General features: G+C 69.4%; 1 protein-coding gene across 1 annotated transcript; it reads right to left on the bottom strand.

Moving 5' to 3' along the window:
• Positions 1-1,700: 1,700 nt before the first annotated feature.
• On the bottom strand, positions 1,701-12,441 carry C1H11orf42 (chromosome 1 C11orf42 homolog). The gene is made up of 3 exons (XM_075919727.1): positions 12,317-12,441; positions 2,552-3,233; positions 1,701-1,858 (listed from the first exon to the last, which is right to left on the bottom strand). Exons 1-3 carry the CDS (start codon positions 12,386-12,388, stop codon positions 1,740-1,742), a joined length of 873 nt encoding a protein of 290 aa, XP_075775842.1. The 5' UTR covers positions 12,389-12,441; the 3' UTR covers positions 1,701-1,739.
• Positions 12,442-21,533: the final 9,092 nt, after the last annotated feature.

Here is a 21,533-nt window from a genome sequence, read left to right as displayed (position 1 = left end):
CAGGGATGGGGGCACAGGGATGGGGGCGCAGGCTGGGGGTGCAGGGATGGGGGCGCAGGGATGGGGGGCGCAGGCTGGGGGTGCAGGGATGGGGGCACAGGGATGGGGGGCACAGGCTGGGGGGTGCAGGGATGGGGGCACAGGGATGGGGGTGCAGGCTGGGGGGTGCAGGGATGGGGGCACAGGGATGGGGGGCACAGGCTGGGGGTGCAGGGATGGGGGGCACAGGGATGGGGGCGCAGGCTGGGGGGTGCAGGGATGGGGGCACAGGGATGGGGGTGCAGGCTGGGGGGTGCAGGGATGGGGGCACAGGGATGGGGGGCACAGGCTGGGGGTGCAGGGATGGGGGTGCAGGGATGGGGGGTGCAGGGATGGGGGGCACAGGCTGGGAGTGCAGGGATGGGGGCACAGGGATGGGGCGCAGGCTGGGGGGTGCAGGGATGGGGGCGCAGGGATGGGGGGGCACAGGCTGGGGGGTGCAGGGATGGGGCGCAGGCTGGGGGGTGCAGGGATGGGGCACAGGGATGGGGCGCAGGGATGGGGGTGCAGGGATGGGGGGGCACAGGCTGGGGGGTGCAGGGATGGGGCGCAGGCTGGGGGGGGTGCAGGGATGGGGGCACAGGGATGGGGGTGCAGGCTGGGGGGTGCAGGGATGGGGGCACAGGGATGGGGGCGCAGGCTGGGGGGTGCAGGGATGGGGGCGCAGGGATGGGGGCGCAGGGCTGGGGGGTGCAGGGATGGGGGCGCAGGGATGGGGGTGCAGGCTGGGGGGTGCAGGGATGGGGGCACAGGGATGGGGGGCACAGGGATGGGGGCGCAGGCTGGGGGGTGCAGGGATGGGGGCGCAGGGATGGGGGCGCAGGGCTGGGGGGTGCAGGGATGGGGGCGCAGGGCTGGGGGGTGCAGGGATGGGGGCGCAGGGATGGGGGCGCAGGCTGGGGGGCGCAGGGATGGGAGTGCAGGCTGGGGGGTGCAGGGATGGGGGTGCAGGGATGGGGGTGCAGGCTGGGGGTGCAGGGATGGGGGCGCAGGCTGGGGGGTGCAGGGATGGGGTCGCAGGGATGGGGGCGCAGGCTGGGGGTGCAGGGATGGGGGCGCAGGGATGGGGGTGCAGGGATGGGGGCGCAGGCTGGGGGTGCAGGGATGGGGGCACAGGGATGGGGGCACAGGGATGGGGGGCGCAGGGATGGGGGTGCAGGGATGGGGGCGCAGGGATGGGGGTGCAGGGATGGGGGCGCAGGCTGGGGGTGCAGGGATGGGGGCGCAGGGATGGGGGCGCAGGCTGGGGGTGCAGGGATGGGGGCGCAGGGATGGGGGCGCAGGCTGGGGGGTGCAGGGATGGGGGCACAGGGATGGGGGCGCAGGCTGGGGGGTGCAGGGATGGGGGCGCAGGGACGGGGGCACAGGGATGGGGGTGCAGGCTGGGGGTGCAGGGATGGGGGCGCAGGCTGGGGGGTGCAGGGATGGGGGCACAGGGATGGGGGCGCAGGCTGGGGGGTGCAGGGATGGGGGTGCAGTGATGGGGGCGCAGGGACAGGGGTGCAGGCTGGGGGGTGCAGTCAGCTGATCCTGTTTCCATTGTGGGCGAGCTTTGGTCCCTGTCCCAAGCCCCCATGGCGGGTCCCGGGGGTGTCTCTGAACGTGCCCCCCAGGAGGAGGGGCCGGCGGGGGGGACGCGACCCAGGACACACACGCAGGGCTCAGTGCTGCTCCGTGTTGGGGGCCAGGCCCGGGGCCGCTCAGCCGTCGCTGTCGGAGTCGGTGGCGCCCTGCAGCAGGGGCAGGGACAGGCAGTGCCGGTCGGGGTCCCCGCGCCGGGGGGCGTCGCGCTGGGCCCGCCTGGAGAACGGCCACTTCCCTGGGGGCGCAGAGGGGCCGGCGCTGCAGGGCTCTGGGCGGGCAGGGGCTGCCCTGCGGTACCTCAGCCCCCGGGCCCCCGTGTCAATGGCCCAGCCCCCCCAGCCCCCCCCACCCCCCGGGCCCCCCGTGTCTATGGCCCAGCCCCCCCAGCCCCCCCCACCCCCCGGGCCCCCCGTGTCAATGGCCCAGCCCCCCCAGCCTCCCCCACCCCCGCCAGCCCCCCCCACCCCCCGGGCCCCCGTGTCAATGGCCCAGCCCCCCCAGCCCCCCCCACCCCCGGGCCCCCCGTGTCTATGGCCCAGCCCCCCGGGCCCCCCGTGTCAATGGCCCAGCCCCCCCGCCCCCCGGATCCCCCGTGTCTATGGACCAGCCCCCCGGGCCCCCCATGTCAATGGCCCAGCCCCCCCGCCCCCCGGATCCCCCGTGTCTATGGACCAGCCCCCCCGCACCCCGGGCCCCCCGTGTCTATGGCCCAGCCCCCCCCGCCCCCTGGACCACCTGTGTCTATGGCCCAGCCCCCCCGCCCCCCGGGCCCCCTGGACCCCCCGTGTCAATGGCCCAGCCCCCCCGGCCCCCTGTGTCTATGGCCCAGCCCCCCATGCCCGCCGTGTTCCCCATGTCTATGGCCCAGCCCCCCCCATGCCAATGGCTCACGGCCCCGTGGCCTCCGGCTCCCAGCGCCCTGCCCTACCTGCCCGGGCGGTCCCGCGGAAGAGGCTCCGGCCCTTGGGGGCAGCCTGGCTCTCGGGGGGCGGTGGCGGGGCAGGGAGCTCCAGCGACGCCAGCTTGACCCAGGCCGCCCGGGGGGGCAGGACGCGCCCCAGGGGTTTCTGGGGGCCCAGGAGGCCGCGGGGGCCGAGGAGGAACCGGAGGCAGGCGAAGGCGACGGGGCGGGGTCCCGGCAGGCGCAGGAGGCGGGGGGCAGGCCCCTGGCTCAGGGCCAGCGCCAGGCCGGAGCAGTAGACGACCTCGTGGATGAGGTAGAGGCTGCGCCGGGCCCGGAGCCAGGGCAGGTCGGGGCGCAGGGCCACCTGGCCGGGCCGCAGCCCCAGGAAGGCCACCCGCTTGTGCACGCCGGCCAGCTGCAGGCGGATGTGGGCCGGGGCGCCCCCCAGCAGCCGCGTCTCCTCGTAGCGCAGCTCGCCGCCCGCCTGGGCGCCGTACTCCCGCGTGCAGCGCTCCAGCTCGGCCGCCTCCGGCCCCCGCTGCGCCAGCTCCGGCAGCGCGCCCACCGGCACCAGGGGCCGCGCCCGCCCCAGCAGCCTCCGCGCCCCGCCCGGCCGCCGCACCAGCACGCTCAGCAGGTCGTAGGCCGCCGCGTCCTCCAGGAAGGGCACGGGCACCACGGCCGGCCCGAAGCGCTCCTCCACCACCTGCGGGAGGGAGGGAGCGAGCCGTCGGCAGGGGCGGGCTGGCACCGGAGCCCCTCGGCCACGTGGGCCCATGCGGCCCTTCTGGGGCGGGCCGGGAGCAGGACTGGCTGACCTGGGACCCCAGCCTGGCGCTGAGATGCGGCTGGCTCTGGGGCGGGATGGGGGCTGGTTATGGGGAGAGCCGGGTCTGGTTCTATGGCCCCTTGTCCAGTGCCGGGATGCGGCTGGCTCTGGGGAGGGGCGGGTCTGGTTCTATGGGCCCTTGTCCAGTGCCGGGATGCGGCTGGCTCTGGGGCGGGATGGGGGCTGGTTATGGGGAGAGCCGGGTCTGGTTCTATGGCCCCTTGTCCAGTGCCGGGATGCGGCTGGCTCTGGGGAGGGGCGGGGCTGGTTCTATGGCCCCTTGTCCAATGCCGGGATGCGGCTGGCTCTGGGGAGGGGCAGGGGCTGGTTCTATGGCCCCTTGTCCAATGCCGGGATGCGGCTGGCTCTGGGGAGGGGCGGGGCTGGTTCTATGGCCCATTGTCCAATCCTGGGATGCGGCTGGCTCTGGGAAGGGGCGGGTCTGGTTCTATGGCCCATTGTCCAATCCTGGGATGCGGCTGGCTCTGGGAAGGGGCGGGGCTGGTTCTATGGCCCCTTGTCCAGTGCTGGGATGCGGCTGGCTCTGGGGAGGGGGCTGGTTCTATGGCGCCTTGTCCAATGCTGGGATGCGGCTGGCTCTGGGAAGGGGCGGGGTCTGGTTCTATGGCCCCTTGTCCAGTGCCGGGATGCGGCTGGCTCTGGGGAGGGGGCTGGTTCTATGGCCCCTTGTCCAATGCCGGGATGTGGCTGGCTCTGGGGAGGGGCGGGGCTGGTTCTGTGGCCCATTGTCCAATGCCGGGATGCGGCTGGCTCTGGGGAGGGGCGGGGCTGGTTCTATGGCCCCTTGTCCAATGCCGGGATGCGGCTGGCTCTGGGAAGGGGCGGGGCTGGTTCTATGGCCCCTTGTCCAATGCCGGGATGCGGCTGGCTCTGGGAAGGGGCGGGGCTGGTTCTATGGCCCCTTGTCCAATGCCGGGATGCGGCTGGCTCTGGGAAGGGGCGGGGCTGGTTCTATGGCCCCTTGTCCAATGCTGGGATGCAGCTGGCTCTGGGAAGGGGCGGGGCTGGTTCTATGGCCCCTTGTCCAGTGCCGGGATGCGGCTGGCTCTGGGGCGGGATGGGGGCTGGTTATGGGGAGAGCCGGGTCTGGTTCTATGGCCCATTGTCCAATGCCGGGATGCGGCTGGCTCTGGGGAGGGGCGGGGCTGGTTCTATGGCCCATTGTCCAATGCCGGGATGCGGCTGGCTCTGGGGAGGGGCGGGTCTGGTTCTATGGCCCCTTGTCCAATGCCGGGATGCGGCTGGCTCTGGGGAGGGGCGGGGCTGGTTCTATGGCCCCTTGTCCAGTGCCGGGATGCGGCTGGCTCTGGGGAGAGCCTGGTCTGGTTCTATGGCCCCTTGTCCAGTGCCGGGATGCGGCTGGCTCTGGGGAGGGGCGGGGCTGGTTCTATGGCCCCTTGTCCAATGCCGGGATGCGGCTGGCTCTGGGGAGGGGGCGGGGCTGGTTCTATGGCCCCTTGTCCAATGCCGGGATGCGGCTGGCTCTGGGGAGGGGCAGGGGCTGGTTCTATGGCCCCTTGTCCAATGCCGGGATGCGGCTGGCTCTGGGAAGGGGCGGGGCTGGTTCTATGGCCCCTTGTCCAGTGCTGGGATGCGGCTGGCTCTGGGGAGGGGGCTGGTTCTATGGCGCCTTGTCCAATGCTGGGATGCGGCTGGCTCTGGGAAGGGGCGGGGTCTGGTTCTATGGCCCCTTGTCCAGTGCCGGGATGCGGCTGGCTCTGGGGAGGGGGCTGGTTCTATGGCCCCTTGTCCAATGCCGGGATGTGGCTGGCTCTGGGGAGGGGCGGGGCTGGTTCTGTGGCCCATTGTCCAATGCCGGGATGCGGCTGGCTCTGGGGAGGGGCGGGGCTGGTTCTATGGCCCCTTGTCCAATGCCGGGATGCGGCTGGCTCTGGGAAGGGGCGGGGCTGGTTCTATGGCCCCTTGTCCAATGCTGGGATGCAGCTGGCTCTGGGAAGGGGCGGGGCTGGTTCTATGGCCCCTTGTCCAGTGCCGGGATGCGGCTGGCTCTGGGGCGGGATGGGGGCTGGTTATGGGGAGAGCCGGGTCTGGTTCTATGGCCCATTGTCCAATGCCGGGATGCGGCTGGCTCTGGGGAGGGGCGGGGCTGGTTCTATGGCCCATTGTCCAATGCCGGGATGCGGCTGGCTCTGGGGAGGGGCGGGTCTGGTTCTATGGCCCCTTGTCCAATGCCGGGATGCGGCTGGCTCTGGGGAGGGGCGGGGCTGGTTCTATGGCCCATTGTCCAATGCTGGGATGCGGCTGGCTCTGGGGAGGGGGCGGGGCTGGTTCTATGGCCCATTGTCCAATGCTGGGATGCGGCTGGCTCTGGGGAGGGGGCGGGGCTGGTTCTATGGCCCCTTGTCCAATGCCGGGATGCGGCTGGCTCTGGGGAGGGGCAGGGGCTGGTTCTATGGCCCCTTGTCCAATGCCGGGATGCGGCTGGCTCTGGGAAGGGGCGGGGGCTGGTTCTATGGCCCATTGTCCAATGCCGGGATGCGGCTGGCTCTGGGGAGGGGCGGGGCTGGTTCTATGGCCCCTTGTCCAATGCCGGGATGTGGCTGGCTCTGGGGAGGGGGCTGGTTCTATGGCACCTTGTCCAATGCCGGGATGCGGCTGGCTCTGGGGAGGGGCGGGGCTGGTTCTATGGCCCATTGTCCAATGCCAGGATGCGGCTGGCTCTGGGGAGGGGCGGGGCTGGTTCTATGGCCCCTTGTCCAATGCCGGGATGCGGCTGGCTCTGGGGAGGGGCGGGGGCTGGTTCTATGGCCCCTTGTCCAATGCCGGGATGCGGCTGGCTCTGGGGAGGGGCAGGGCTGGTTCTATGGCCCCTTGTCCAATGCCGGGATGCGGCTGGCTCTGGGAAGGGGCGGGGCTGGTTCTATGGCCCCTTGTCCAATGCCGGGATGCGGCTGGCTCTGGGAAGGGGCGGGGCTGGTTCTATGGCCCCTTGTCCAGTGCCGGGATGCGGCTGGCTCTGGGGAGGGGGCTGGTTCTATGGCGCCTTGTCCAATGCTGGGATGCGGCTGGCTCTGGGGAGGGGCGGGGCTGGTTCTATGGCCCATTGTCCAATGCCAGGATGCGGCTGGCTCTGGGGAGGGGCGGGGCTGGTTCTATGGCCCCTTGTCCAATGCCGGGATGCGGCTGGCTCTGGGGAGGGGCGGGGGCTGGTTCTATGGCCCCTTGTCCAATGCCGGGATGCGGCTGGCTCTGGGGAGGGGCAGGGCTGGTTCTATGGCCCCTTGTCCAATGCCGGGATGCGGCTGGCTCTGGGAAGGGGCGGGGCTGGTTCTATGGCCCCTTGTCCAATGCCGGGATGCGGCTGGCTCTGGGGAAGGGCGGGGCTGGTTCTATGGGCCCTTGTCCAATGCCGGGATGCGGCTGGCTCTGGGGAGGGGCGGGGCTGGTTCTATGGCCCCTTGTCCAGTGCCGGGATGCGGCTGGCTCTGGGGAGGGGCGGGGCTGGTTCTATGGCCCCTTGTCCAATGCCGGGATGCGGCTGGCTCTGGGGAGGGGGCGGGGCTGGTTCTATGGCCCCTTGTCCAATGCCGGGATGCGGCTGGCTCTGGGGAGGGGCAGGGGCTGGTTCTATGGCCCCTTGTCCAATGCCGGGATGCGGCTGGCTCTGGGGAGGGGCGGGGCTGGTTCTATGGCCCCTTGTCCAGTGCTGGGATGCGGCTGGCTCTGGGGAGGGGCGGGGCTGGTTCTATGGCCCCTTGTCCAGTGCCGGGATGCGGCTGGCTCTGGGGAGGGGCGGGGCTGGTTCTATGGCCCCTTGTCCAGTGCTGGGATGCGGCTGGCTCTGGGGAGGGGCGGGGCTGGTTCTATGGCCCCTTGTCCAATGCCGGGATGCGGCTGGCTCTGGGAAGGGGCGGGGTCTGGTTCTATGGCCCCTTGTCCAGTGCCGGGATGCGGCTGGCTCTGGGGAGGGGGCTGGTTCTATGGCCCCTTGTCCAATGCCGGGATGTGGCTGGCTCTGGGGAGGGGCGGGGCTGGTTCTGTGGCCCATTGTCCAATGCCGGGATGCGGCTGGCTCTGGGGAGGGGCGGGGCTGGTTCTATGGCCCCTTGTCCAATGCCGGGATGCGGCTGGCTCTGGGAAGGGGCGGGGCTGGTTCTATGGCCCCTTGTCCAATGCTGGGATGCAGCTGGCTCTGGGAAGGGGCGGGGCTGGTTCTATGGCCCCTTGTCCAGTGCCGGGATGCGGCTGGCTCTGGGGCGGGATGGGGGCTGGTTATGGGGAGAGCCGGGTCTGGTTCTATGGCCCATTGTCCAATGCCGGGATGCGGCTGGCTCTGGGGAGGGGCGGGGCTGGTTCTATGGCCCATTGTCCAATGCCGGGATGCGGCTGGCTCTGGGGAGGGGCGGGTCTGGTTCTATGGCCCCTTGTCCAATGCCGGGATGCGGCTGGCTCTGGGGAGGGGCGGGGCTGGTTCTATGGCCCATTGTCCAATGCTGGGATGCGGCTGGCTCTGGGGAGGGGGCGGGGCTGGTTCTATGGCCCATTGTCCAATGCTGGGATGCGGCTGGCTCTGGGGAGGGGGCGGGGCTGGTTCTATGGCCCCTTGTCCAATGCCGGGATGCGGCTGGCTCTGGGGAGGGGCAGGGCTGGTTCTATGGCCCCTTGTCCAATGCCGGGATGCGGCTGGCTCTGGGGAGGGGCAGGGGCTGGTTCTATGGCCCCTTGTCCAATGCCGGGATGCGGCTGGCTCTGGGGAGGGGCGGGGCTGGTTCTGTGGCCCCTTGTCCAATGCCGGGATGCGGCTGGCTCTGGGGAGGGGCGGGTCTGGTTCTATGGCCCATTGTCCAATGCTGGGATGCGGCTGGCTCTGGGGAGGGGGCTGGTTCTATGGCCCCTTGTCCAATGCCGGGATGCGGCTGGCTCTGGGGAGGGGCGGGGCTGGTTCTATGGCCCCTTGTCCAATGCTGGGATGCGGCTGGCTCTGGGGAGGGGGCTGGTTCTATGGCCCCTTGTCCAATGCTGGGATGCGGCTGGCTCTGGGGAGGGGCGGGGCTGGTTCTATGGCCCCTTGTCCAATGCTGGGATGCGGCTGGCTCTGGGGAGGGGCGGGGCTGGTTCTATGGCCCCTTGTCCAGTGCCCGGATGCGGCTGGCTCTGGGGAGGGGCGGGGCTGGTTCTATGGCCCATTGTCCAGTGCCGGGATGCGGCTGGCTCTGGGGAGGGGCAGGGGCTGGTTCTATGGCCCCTTGTCCAATGCCAGGATGCGGCTGGCTCTGGGGAGGGGCAGGGGCTGGTTCTATGGCCCCTTGTCCAATGCCGGGATGCGGCTGGCTCTCGGGAGGGGCGGGGCTGGTTCTATGGCCCCTTGTCCAATGCCGGGATGCGGCTGGCTCTGGGGAGGGGCAGGGGCTGGTTCTATGGCCCCTTGTCCAATGCTGGGATGCGGCTGGCTCTGGGGAGGGGCGGGGCTGGTTCTATGGCCCCTTGTCCAATGCTGGGATGCGGCTGGCTCTGGGGAGGGGCAGGGTCTGGTTCTATGGCCCATTGTCCAATGCCGGGATGCGGCTGGCTCTGGGGAGGGGCGGGTCTGGTTCTATGGCCCCTTGTCCAGTGCCGGGATGCGGCTGGCTCTGGGGAGGGGCGGGGCTGGTTCTATGGCCCCTTGTCCAATGCCAGGATGCGGCTGGCTCTGGGGAGGGGCAGGGTCTGGTTCTATGGCCCCTTGTCCAATGCTGGGATGCGGCTGGCTCTGGGGAGGGGCGGGGCTGGTTCTATGGCCCCTTGTCCAATGCCGGGATGCGGCTGGCTCTGGGGAGGGGCAGGGCTGGTTCTATGGCCCCTTGTCCAATGCCGGGATGCGGCTGGCTCTGGGGAGGGGCGGGGCTGGTTCTATGGCCTCTTGTCCAATGCCGGGATGCGGCTGGCTCTGGGGAGGGGGCGGGGCTGGTTCTATGGCCCCTTGTCCAATGCCGGGATGCGGCTGGCTCTGGGGAGGGGCAGGGGCTGGTTCTATGGCCCCTTGTCCAATGCCGGGATGCGGCTGGCTCTGGGGAGGGGCGGGGCTGGTTCTATGGCCCCTTGTCCAATGCCGGGATGCGGCTGGCTCTGGGAAGGGGCGGGGCTGGTTCTATGGCCCCTTGTCCAATGCCGGGATGCGGCTGGCTCTGGGAAGGGGCGGGGCTGGTTCTATGGCCCCTTGTCCAATGCCGGGATGCGGCTGGCTCTGGGGAGGGGGCTGGTTCTATGGCCCATTGTCCAATGCCGGGATGCGGCTGGCTCTGGGGAGGGGGCGGGGCTGGTTCTATGGCCCCTTGTCCAATGCCGGGATGCGGCTGGCTCTGGGGAGGGGCAGGGGCTGGTTCTATGGCCCCTTGTCCAATGCCGGGATGCGGCTGGCTCTGGGAAGGGGCGGGGGCTGGTTCTATGGCCCATTGTCCAATGCCGGGATGCGGCTGGCTCTGGGGAGGGGCGGGGCTGGTTCTATGGCCCCTTGTCCAATGCCGGGATGCGGCTGGCTCTGGGGAGGGGGCTGGTTCTATGGCACCTTGTCCAATGCCGGGATGCGGCTGGCTCTGGGGAGGGGCGGGGCTGGTTCTATGGCCCCTTGTCCAGTGCCGGGATGCGGCTGGCTCTGGGGAGGGGGCTGGTTCTATGGCCCCTTGTCCAATGCCGGGATGCGGCTGGCTCTGGGGAGGGGCGGGGCTGGTTCTATGGCCCCTTGTCCAATGCCGGGATGCGGCTGGCTCTGGGGAGGGGCGGGGCTGGTTCTATGGCCCCTTGTGCAATGCCGGGATGCGGCTGGCTCTGGGGAGGGGCGGGGCTGGTTCTATGGCCCCTTGTCCAATGCCAGGATGCAGCTGGCTCTGGGGAGGGGCGGGGCTGGTTCTATGGCCCCATGTCCAATGCCGGGATGCGGCTGGCTCTGGGGAGGGGCGGGGCTGGTTCTATGGCCCCTTGTCCAATGCCGGGATGCGGCTGGCTCTGGGGAGGGGCGGGGCTGGTTCTATGGCCCCTTGTCCAATGCTGGGATGCGGCTGGCTCTGGGGAGGGGCGGGGCTGGTTCTATGGCCCCTTGTCCAATGCCGGGATGCGGCTGGCTCTGGGGAGGGGCGGGGGCTGGTTCTATGGCCCCTTGTCCAATGCCGGGATGCGGCTGGCTCTGGGGAGGGGCGGGGCTGGTTCTATGGCCCCTTGTCCAGTGCCGGGATGCGGCTGGCTCTGGGGAGGGGCGGGGCTGGTTCTATGGCCCCTTGTCCAATGCCGGGATGCGGCTGGGGAGGGGCGGGGCTGGTTCTATGGCCCCTTGTCCAATGCCGGGATGCGGCTGGCTCTGGGGAGGGGCGGGGCTAGTTCTATGGCCCCTTGTCCAATGCTGGGATGCGGCTGGCTCTGGGGAGGGGCGGGGCTGTTTCTATGGCCCCTTGTCCAGTGCCGGGATGCAGCTGGCTCTGGGGAGGGGCGGGGGCTGGTTCTATGGCCCCTTGTCCAATGCCGGGATGCGGCTGGCTCTGGGGAGGGGCGGGGCTTGTTCTATGGCCCCTTGTCCAGTGCCGGGATGCGGCTGGCTCTGGGGAGGGGCGGGGCTGGTTCTATGGCCCCTTGTCCAATGCTGGGATGCGGCTGGCTCTGGGGAGGGGCGGGGCTTGTTCTATGGCCCCTTGTCCAGTGCCGGGATGCGGCTGGCTCTGGGGAGGGGCGGGGCTGGTTCTATGGCCCCTTGTCCAATGCCGGGATGCGGCTGGCTCTGGGGAGGGGCGGGGCTGGTTCTATGGCCCCTTGTTCAGTGCCGGGATGCGGCTGGCTCTGGGGAGGGGCGGGGCTGGTTCTATGGGCCATTGTCCAGTGCCGGGATGCGGCTGGCTCTGGGGAGGGGCAGGGGCTGGTTCTATGGCCCCTTGTCCAATGCCGGGATGCGGCTGGCTCTGGGGAGGGGCGGGGCTGGTTCTGTGGCCCATTGTCCAATGCCGGCATGCGGCTGGCTCTGGGGAGGGGCGGGGCTGGTTCTATGGCCCCTTGTCCAGTGCCGGGATGCGGCTGGCTCTGGGGAGGGGCGGGGCTGGTTCTATGGGCCATTGTCCAGTGCCGGGATGCGGCTGGCTCTGGGGAGGGGCGGGTCTGGTTCTATGGCCCCTTGTCCAATGCCGGGATGCGGCTGGCTCTGGGGAGGGGCAGGGCTGGTTCTATGGCCCCTTGTCCAGTGCCGGGATGCGGCTGGCTCTGGGGAGGGGCGGGGCTTGTTCTATGGCCCCTTGTCCAGTGCCGGGATGCGGCTGGCTCTGGGGAGGGGCAGGGCTGGTTCTATGGCCCCTTGTCCAATGCCGGGATGCGGCTGGCTCTGGGGAGGGGCGGGGCTGGTTCTATGGCCCCTTGTCCAATGCCGGGATGCGGCTGGCTCTGGGGAGGGGCGGGTCTGGTTCTATGGCCCCTTGTCCAATGCCGGGATGCGGCTGGCTCTGGGGAGGGGCGGGTCTGGTTCTATGGCCCATTGTCCAATGCTGGGATGCGGCTGGCTCTGGGGAGGGGCAGGGCTGGTTCTATGGCCCCTTGTCCAATGCCGGGATGCGGCTGGCTCTGGGGAGGGGCGGGGCTGGTTCTATGGCCCCTTGTCCAATGCCGGGATGCGGCTGGCTCTGGGGAGGGTGCTGGTTCTATGGCCCCTTGTCCAATGCTGGGATGCGGCTGGCTCTGGGGAGGGGCGGGTCTGGTTCTATGGCCCCTTGTCCAATGCCGGGATGCGGCTGGCTCTGGGGAGGGTGCTGGTTCTATGGCCCCTTGTCCAGTGCCGGGATGCGGCTGGCTCTGGGGAGGGGCGGGGCTGGTTCTATGGCCCCTTGTCCAGTGCCGGGATGCGGCTGGCTCTGGGGCCTGCCCCATCTGCTCTGCAGAGCCCAGCCCGAGGGCTCCCCCGCCCTGAGCACCCTGGGGCTGGGCCGGGGACTCCCCTGCAGGCAGGACCTAGGCCCCCGCCCTGCCCCCACCTTGTCTTTGATCAGCGCCCAGCTGGCGTCGGCCTCCCGGATGTCCAGCACCGAGGCCCCGCTGTCGGCCATGGCTGGGCCTGGGGGGCTGCCCTGGGCCTGTGGGGAGAGGCCAGGCCTGGGCCCGGCGGGCGGGGGGGGGCAGCTATGAGGTCACAAAGGGCTCCTGGCTGCATCATGCCCCTCCCCAGCCTAGCCCCGGTGGGAGCTGGGACCAGCCTGGGCCCCCTCCTGCCCCACGGCTGCCAGAGTCCAGCCCCTGGGTGCTCACTGGCCACGGGGTCCTGTGGGGAGATGCGGCTGGTGCCCGGGGGAGGGGTCAGGCCCTGCTCCCCACCCCACAGGCTCGCTATGGGGCTGGCCTGGCGCCTGCTCCGCTCCCGGCTGGGGCCTTGTGTCAGGGAGTTCCACAGGCCTCGGGGACTGCAGAGCTGCATTTCCCTGGGGGAGGCAAAGGGGCGGGGTGGGGCGGTCCCTTGGCCCCCCCACCTTGGAGGCGCTCTTCTCCCGCTGGCCTGAGCTCTGCCCCCCCCAGCACTGCTGTGGGGCGGTGCTGGATGGAGGCCGGAGAGGGGGCAGCAAGAGGGGTGGGGGCAGTTCAGCTGCAGGTTTAATGCTGCTGCGGCGGGTGCCGTAGTCCCAGTTGTGCTGCATTTGGGGCTGGGGGGCTCACAGCTGGAGGACCCCCCGTGGCCCCAGGCCCCAGAGTCCTCTGGCACAAATGGCAGCAGGTAACCAGCCCTCCGGTGTAACCAGCCCCCCACCCCACTGGTATAACCCCACCTTCACCCCAAATAACCAGCCCCCCCGAATAACCAGGAACCCCCACACCCATATAACCAGCCCCCCCCCCCCCCCGGCACCTGTATTACCAGCCTCCTCACCGCACCAGTATCACCAGTCCCAGCCTGGCCAGCTCACCGGACCTGCAGCCCCTGCAACCCAGCCCTGCCCCCCAGACCCGACGGGGCCCCTCCCTAACATCAGAGCGGCCAGGCGGGGTCAGACCAAGGGTTCCACCCAGCCCAGTGTCCTGGCGGCTGACAGTGGCCAGTGCCAGGTGCCACAACAGGGAATCCGCATGATCCCTCCCCTGTCACCCACTCCCAGCCCCTGACAAACAGGCCAGGGACCCCGTTCCTACCCAGCCTGGCCAACGGCCATTGATGGACCCAACCTCCATGAATCCATCCAGGTCTTTTTTGAATCCTGTTAAAGTTCTAGCCTTCACCACATCCCCTGGCGAGGAGTTCCACAGGTTGACTGTGCGCTGAGTGAGGAGAAACTTCCTTCTGTTTGTTTTAAACCTGCTGCCTGTTAATTTCATCTGGTGACCCCTAGTTCTTCTATTGTGGGAATAAGTAAATAACCTTTCCTTAGTCACTTTTTCCACACCCGTCATTATTGTGTAGATCTCTCTCACACCCATTGGAGGATGGGTCAGAATTCAAACTGATCTGGACAAATTGGAGAAATGGTCAGAGGTAAACAGGATGAAGTTTAATAAGGACAAATGCAAAGTGCTCCACTTAGGAAGGAACAATCAGTTTCACACACACAGGCTGTGTCTACACTGCACCCCTTTTCCGGAAAAGGGATGCTAATGTAGCACTTTGGAATAGGCAAATCCACTGGGGATTTAAATATCCCCCGCGGTATTTGCATTAACATGGCTGCCGCTTTTTTCTGGCTTGGGGATAAGCTGGAGAAAAGCACCAGTCTAGACATTATTCTCCGGGAAATAAAGCCGGAGGTGGGGTTATACCACTTGAAAGTAGGAATAAGAAATCCTCCAGAAAAGGGCTTATTTTCCGGAGAATCACGTCCCCAAGCCGGAAAAAAGCAGCAGCCACGTTAATGCAAATACCCCAGGGGATATTTAAATGCCCCGCAGATTTTGCTATTCCGATGTGTCTAATCTGCATCCCTTTTCCGGAAAAGGGGTGCAGTGTGTAGACAGCCACAGAGTGGGAAGCGACTGTCTGGGAAGGAGCACGGCAGAAAGGGGTCTAGGGGTCAGAGTGGACCACAAGCTAAACCTGAGTCAGCAGCGTGACGCTGTTGCAAAAAACGCCAACATGATTCTGAGCTGCATTAACAGGAGTGTTGTGAGCAAGACACGAGGGGTGCGTCTAGACTGGCCGCTTGAATTTGAGCAAGAGCACTGACGGTACTGTACAAAATCAGGGCTTCTTGCGCAAATACTGTGACGCTCCCGCTCAGGGATAAGCCCTCTTGTGTAAGAATCCTTGTGCAAGAGGCCAGTGTAGACAAGCACTTTCATTTTTTGTGCACGAAAGCCTAATGGCTAAAATGGCCATCGGAGCTTTCTTGCACAAAATCGCGTCTAGACTGGCCACGGATGCTTTTACGCAAAAGCACTTTTTGCACTAAAGCATCCGAGCCAATCTAGACGCTCCAGAAAAACGTTTCCATTAAAAGTATTTCCGCAAAATCATACCAGTCTAGACGTAGCCAAGAAGTCATTCTGCCGCTCTGCTCTGCGCTGGTTGGGCCTCAGCTGGAGTCTTGTGTCCAGTCCTGGGCGCCACATTTCAAGAAAGATGTGGAGAAATTGGAGAGGGTCCAGAGAAGAGCGACGAGAATGATGAAAGGTCCAGAGAACATGAGCTAGGAGGGAAAACAGAAGGAATTGGGCTTGTTTAGGGTGTTACAAGGAAGGGGGCAAGGCAGACATTGTTCTCCTTGGCCTCTGGGGATAGAACAAGAAGCAAGGGGCTTAAACTGCAGCCAGGGATGTTCAGGTTGGACATTAGGAAAAACTTCCTGCCTGTCCGGGGGTGACACACTGGCTACGTCGACACTGGCAGGATTTTCCAGAAATGCTTTTAACAGAAAAGTTTTCCATTAAAAGTATTTGTGGAAAAGAGCATCAGATTGGCCCGGACGCTTTTCACTTTTTGCGGAAGAGCGTCCCTGCCAATCTAGACGCGCTTTTTCGCAAAAAAGCCCCAGTCGCCATTTTTGCGATTGGGGCTTTTTTGTGCAAAACAAATCTGAGCTGTCTACACTGGCTCTTTTGCGCAAATCATTTGCGCAAAAGGGACTTTTGCCCGACTGGGAGCAGCACAGGATTTCCACAAGAAGAGCTGATGTCAGACAGTAGGAAGTCAGTGTCTTGCGGAAATTCAAGCGGCCAGTGTAGACAGCTGGCAACTTTTTTTTGTGGAAAAAATTGCCAGTCTAGACACAGCCACTGGGATAAATTGCCTGGGGGGTTGTGGAATGTCCCCCTCCCGGGATATTTCAGAGCAGGCTGGACAGACACCTGGCAGGGTGGGCTAGACGGTGGTTCCCAAACTTTCCGCATCATGGCCCATTTTCGATTTTTGAGAAACCCTCCCGCCCCCAAAAACAGCAGCAAAACTTGATGAGGAAAAAAAAAAAAAGGAACTGACCTAGGCCAAAACCCCAAAATAGCAGCCAAACTTGCGGGGGGCGGGGCGGGGGGAGGGGAGGAGGAGTGGGCTGGGTGGCATCGCACCCCCCCGAATGTCTTCACATCCCCCCGGGGGGCAGGCCCCCAGCTTGGGACCCCTGGTCTAGATGGTGCTCGGCCCTGCTGGAGGGCAGGAGACGGGACTTGGTGACCTCTCGGGTCCCTCCGGGTTCAACACTTCTAGGGTTAGTCTGCTCGGTTCTAAACTGATCTGTCCTGGGAAGAGACCCCTGCCCCCCAGCCCCTCCCCCAGCCCGACCCGCAGCCCCGCCCCCCAGCCCGACCCGCAGCCCCTCCCCCAGCCCTGCCCCACCCGACCCGCAGCCCCTCCCCCCAGCCCTGTCCCTGCCCCCCAGCCCGACCCGCAGCCCCTCCCCCAGCCCTGCCCCGCCCCCCAGCCCGACCCGCAGCCCCTCCCCCAGCCCTGCCCCACCCGACCCGCAGCCCCTCCCCCCAGCCCTGCCCCGCCCCCCCAGCCCGACCCGCAGCCCCTCCCCCAGCCCTGCCCCTGCCCCCCAGCCCAACCCACAGCCCCTCCCCCAGCCCTGTCCCTGCCCCCCAGCCCGACCCGCAGCCCCTCCCCCAGCCCTGCCCCTGCCCCCCAGCCCAACCCACAGCCCCTCCCCCAGCCCTGTCCCTGCCCCCCAGCCCGACCCGCAGCCCCTCACCCAGCCCTGCCCCACCCGACCCGCAGCCCCTCCCCCAGCCCTGCCCCACCCGACCCGCAGCCCCTCCCCCCAGCCCTGTCCCTGCCCCCCAGCCCAACCCACAGCCCCTCCCCCAGCCCTGTCCCTGCCCCCCAGCTCAACCCACAGCCCCTCCCCCAGCCCTGTCCCTGCCCCCCAGCCCAACCCACAGCCCCTCCCCCAGCCCTGTCCCTGCCCCCCAGCCCGACCCGCAGCCCCTCCCCCAGCCCTGCCCCGCCCGACCCGCAGCCCCTCCCCCAGCCCTGTCCCTGCCCCCCAGCCCAACCCACAGCCCCTCCCCCAGCCCTGTCCCTGCCCCCCAGCCCGACCCGCAGCCCCTCCCCCAGCCCTGCCCCGCCCGACCCGCAGCCCCTCCCCCAGCCCTGTCCCTGCCCCCCAGCCCGACCCGCAGCCCCTCCCCCAGCCCTGCCCCACCCGACCCGCAGCCCCTCCCCCAGCCCTGCCCCGCCCCCCAGCCCGACCCGCAGCCCCTCCCCCACCCGACCCGCAGCCCCTCCCCCAGCCCTGCCCCGCCCCCCAGCCCGACCAGCAGCCCCTCCCCCAGCCCTGCCCCACCCGACCCGCAGCCCCTCCCCCCAGCCCTGTCCCTGCCCCCCAGCCCAACCCACAGCCCCTCCCCCAGCCCTGTCCCTGCCCCCCCAGCCCGACCCGCAGCCCCTCCCCCCAGCCCTGTCCCTGCCCCCAGCCTGACCCGCAGCCCCTCCCCCCAGCCCTGTCCCTGCCCCGCAGCCCGACCCGCAGCCCCTCCCCCAGCCCTGTCCCTGCCCCCCCAGCCCGACCCGCAGCCCCTCCCCCCAGCCCTGTCCCTGCCCCCCCCAGCCCCTCCCCCCAGCCCTGCCCCTGCCCCCCCAGCCCGACCCGCAGCCCCTCCCCCAGCCCTGTCCCTGCCCCCCCAGCCCGACCCTCCCCGCAGCCCCTCCCCCCAGCCCTGTCCCTGCCCCCCCAGCCCGACCCGCAGCCCCTCCGCCCAGCCCTGCAGTGCGTGGCAGGTGGTCCCGCGGGTGCCCGGCCGCACTGGGCCGTGGGCTCTGGTGCTTCTGAGCTGGGTCCCGTCCTGGGCCGGAGGTGCCGGGGGGGGGGGGCTCTGCCGCGGGCGATGGAGCGGCTGGCGGTGCCCGGGGGCGGGGCATCAATGGGGCGCCCCCTAGCGCACAGCAGGTGCAGGACAGTGGGGCCGGGGCCCCCCTGCGTGTCCCCCACATGCCCCTGGGGCCCTGGCCCCGCCCCTTTGCCCTGGGAGGCCCCCCAGCCACGGCCGGGAGCAGCGTCGCCAGGTAGCAATCACCCCCCACGTGGGGAGAGGGGCGGGCAGGCCAGTGCAGAGCCAGGCACAGCCCCGGAGCAGCCCCCCTGCAGGCAGCGCCAGGTAGCAATCACCCCCCACGTGGGGAGAGGGGAGGACAGGCCAGTGCAGAGCCAGGCACGGCCCCAGAGCAGCCCCCCTGCAGGAGCGCCAGGTAGCAATCACCCCCCACGTGGGGAGAGGGGAGGACAGGCCAGTGCAGAGCCAGGCACAGCCCCGGAGCAGCCCCCCTGCAGGCAGCGCCAGGTAGCAATCACCCCCCACGTGGGAGAGGGGCGGGCAGGCCAGTGCAGAGCCAGGCACAGCCCCGGAGCAGCCCCCCTGCAGGCAGCGCCAGGTAGCAATCACCCCCCACGTGGGAAAGGGGCGGGCAGGCCAGTGCAGAGCCAGGCACGGCCCCGGAGCAGCCCCCCTGCAGGCAGCGCCAGGTAGCAATCACCCCCCACGTGGGGAGAGGGGCGGGCAGGCCAGTGCAGAGCCAGGCACAGCCCCGGAGCAGCCCCCCTGCAGGCAGCGCCAGGTAGCAATCACCCCCCACGTGGGGAGAGGGGCGGGCAGGCCAGTGCAGAGCCAGGCACAGCCCGGAGCAGCCCCCTTGCAGGCAGCGCCAGGTAGCAATCACCCCCCACGTGGGGAGAGGGGCGGGCAGGCCAGTGCAGAGCCAGGCACAGCCCAGGAGCAGCCCCCTGCCAGCAGCGCCAGGTAGCAATCACCCCCCACGTGGGGAGAGGGGCGGGCAGGCCAGTGCAGAGCCAGGCACGGCCCCGGAGCAGCCCCCTTGCAGGCAGCGCCAGGTAGCAATCACCCCCCACGTGGGGAGAGGGGCGGGCAGGCCAGTGCAGAGCCAGGCACAGCCCCGGAGCAGCCCCCTTGCAGGCAGTGCCAGGCAGCAATCACCCCCCACGTGGGGAGAGGGGCGGGCAGGCCAGTGCAGAGCCAGCACAGCCCCGGAGCAGCCCCCCTGCAGGCAGCGCCAGGTAGCAATCACCCCCCACGTGGGGAGAGGAGGCCAGTGCAGAGCCAGGCACAGCCCCGGAGCAGCCCCCTGCCAGCAGCGCCAGGTAGCAATCACCCCCACGTGGGAGAGGGCGGGCAGGCCAGTGCAGAGCCAGGCCCAGCCCCGGAGCAGCCCCCCTGCAGGGCAGCGCCAGGTAGCAATCACCCCCCACGTGGGGAGAGGGGAGGGCAGGCCAGTGCAGAGCCAGGCCCAGCCCCGGAGCAGCCCCCCTGCAGGCAGCGCCAGGTAGCAATCACCCCCCACGTGGGGAGAGGGGCGGGCAGGCCAGTGCAGAGCCAGGCACGGCCCCGGAGCAGCCCCCTTGCAGGCAGCGCCAGGTAGCAATCACCCCCCACGTGGGGAGAGGGGCGGGCAGCCCAGTGCAGAGCCAGGCACAGCCCCGGAGCAGCCCCCTTGCAGGCAGCGCCAGGTAGCAATCACCCCCCACGTGGGGAGAGGGGCGGACAGGCCAGTGCAGAGCCAGGCACAGCCCCGGAGCAGCCCCCCTGCAGGAGCGCCAGGTAGCAATCACCCCCCACGTGGGGAGAGGGGCGGGCAGGCCAGTGCAGAGCCAGGCACGGCCCCGGAGCAGCCCCCCTGCAGGCAGCGCCAGGTAGCAATCACCCCCCACGTGGGGAGAGGGGCGGACAGGCCAGTGCAGAGCCAGGCACAGCCCCGGAGCAGCCCCCCTGCAGGCAGCGCCAGGTAGCAATCACCCCCCACGTGGGGAGAGGGGCGGGCAGGCCAGTGCAGAGCCAGGCACAGCCCCGGAGCAGCCCCCTGCCAGCAGCGCCAGGTAGCAATCACCCCCCACGTGGGGAGAGGGGCGGGCAGGCCAGTGCAGAGCCAGGCACAGCCCCGGAGCAGCCCCCCTGCAGGCAGCGCCAGGTAGAAATCACCCCCCACGTGGGGAGAGGGGCGGACAGGCCAGTGCAGAGCCAGGCACGGCCCCGGAGCAGCCCCCTGCCAGCAGCGCCAGGTAGCAATCACCCCCCACGTGGGGAGAGGGAAGGACAGGCCAGTGCAGAGCCAGGCACAGCCCCGGAGCAGCCCCCTGCCAGCAGCGCCAGGTAGCAATCACCCCCCACGTGGGGAGAGGGGAGGGCAGGCCAGTGCAGAGCCAGGCACAGCCCCGGAGCAGCCCCCTGCCAGCAGCGCCAGGTAGCAATCACCCCCCACGTGGGGAGAGGGGCGGGCAGGCCAGTGCAGAGCCAGGCACAGCCCCGGAGCAGCCCCCCTGCAGGCAGCGCCAGGTAGCAATCACCCCCCACGTGAGGAGAGGGGCGGGCAGGCCAGTGCAGAGCCAGGCACGGCCCCGGAGCAGCCCCCTTGCAGGCAGCGCCAGGTAGCAATCACCCCCCACGTGGGGAGAGGGGCGGGCAGGCCAGTGCAGAGCCAGGCCCAGCCCCGGAGCAGCCCCCCTGCAGGCAGCGCCAGGTAGCAATCACCCCCCACGTGGGGAGAGGGGAGGGCAGGCCAGTGCAGAGCCAGGCACAGCCCCGGAGCAGCCCCCTGCCAGCAGCGCCAGGTAGCAATCACCCCCCACGTGGGGAGAGGGGAGGGACAGGCCAGTGCAGAGCCAGGCACAGCCCCGGAGCAGCCCCCTGCCAGCAGCGCCAGGTAGCAATCACCCCCCACGTGGGGAGAGGGGAGGGCAGGCCAGTGCAGAGCCAGGCACAGCCCCGGAGCAGCCCCCCTGCAGGCAGCGCCAGGTAGCAATCACCCCCCACGTGAGGAGAGGGGCGGGCAGGCCAGTGCAGAGCCAGGCACGGCCCCGGAGCAGCCCCCCTGCAGGCAGCGCCAGGTAGCAATCACCCCCCACGTGGGGAGAGGGGCGGGCAGGCCAGTGCAGAGCCAGGCACGGCCCCGGAGCAGCCCCCTTGCAGGCAGCGCCAGGTAGCAATCACCCCCCACGTGGGGAGAGGGGCGGGCAGGCCAGTGCAGAGCCAGGCACAGCCCCGGAGCAGCCCCCCTGCAGGCAGCGCCAGGTAGCAATCACCCCCCACGTGGGGAGAGGGGCGGGCAGGCCAGTGCAGAGCCAGGCACAGCCCCGGAGCAGCCCCCCTGCAGGAGCGCCAGGTAGCAATCACCCCCCACGTGGGGAGAGGGGCGGGCAGGCCAGTGCAGAGCCAGGCACAGCCCCGGAGCAGCCCCCTGCAGGCAGCGCCAGGTAGCAATCACCCCCCACGTGGGGAGAGGGGCGGGCAGGCCAGTGCAGAGCCAGGCACAGCCCCAGAGCAGCCCCCCTGCAGGCAGCGCCAGGTAGCAATCACCCCCCACGTGGGGAGAGGGGCGGGCAGGCCAGTGCAGAGCCAGGCACAGCCCCGGAGCAGCCCCCCTGCAGGCAGTGCCAGGTAGCAATCACCCCCCACGTGGGGAGAGGGGCGGGCAGGCCAGTGCAGAGCCAGGCACAGCCCCGGGGCAGCCCCCCTGCAGGCAGCGCCAGGTAGCAATCACCCCCCACGTGGGGAGAGGGGCGGGCAGGCCAGTGCAGAGCCAGGCACGGCCCCGGAGCAGCCCCCCTGCAGGCAGTGCCAGGTAGCAATCACCCCCCACGTGGGGAGAGGGGCGGGCAGGCCAGTGCAGAGCCAGGCACAGCCCCGGAGCAGCCCCCCTGCAGGCAGCGCCAGGTAGCAATCACCCCCCACGTGGGGAGAGGGGAGGGACAGGCCAGTGCAGAGCCAGGCACGGCCCCGGAGCAGCCCCCCTGCAGGCAGTGCCAGGTAGCAATCACCCCCCACGTGGGGAGA

This window comes from Pelodiscus sinensis, chromosome 1 (genome assembly GCF_049634645.1).
Source record: "Pelodiscus sinensis isolate JC-2024 chromosome 1, ASM4963464v1, whole genome shotgun sequence".
In the NCBI taxonomy this organism is placed as follows: Eukaryota; Metazoa; Chordata; order Testudines; family Trionychidae; genus Pelodiscus; species Pelodiscus sinensis.
The sequence above is the reverse complement of the archived record's forward strand: the minus strand, read 5'-3'. Positions and strand labels throughout refer to the sequence as shown.

Coding starts and splice junctions, on each gene's coding strand:
- C1H11orf42 (XM_075919727.1), bottom strand. CDS start 12,388: ATGGCCGACAGCGGGGCCTCGGTGCTGGACATCCGGGAGGCCGACGCC. Junction 3,234..12,316: donor GGGCGCTGATCAAAGACAAG/GTGGGGGCAGGG, acceptor TCCCTCCCGCAG/GTGGTGGAGGAGCGCTTCGG. Junction 1,859..2,551: donor CCGCGGGACCGCCCGGGCAG/GTAGGGCAGGGC, acceptor CTGCGCCCCCAG/GGAAGTGGCCGTTCTCCAGG.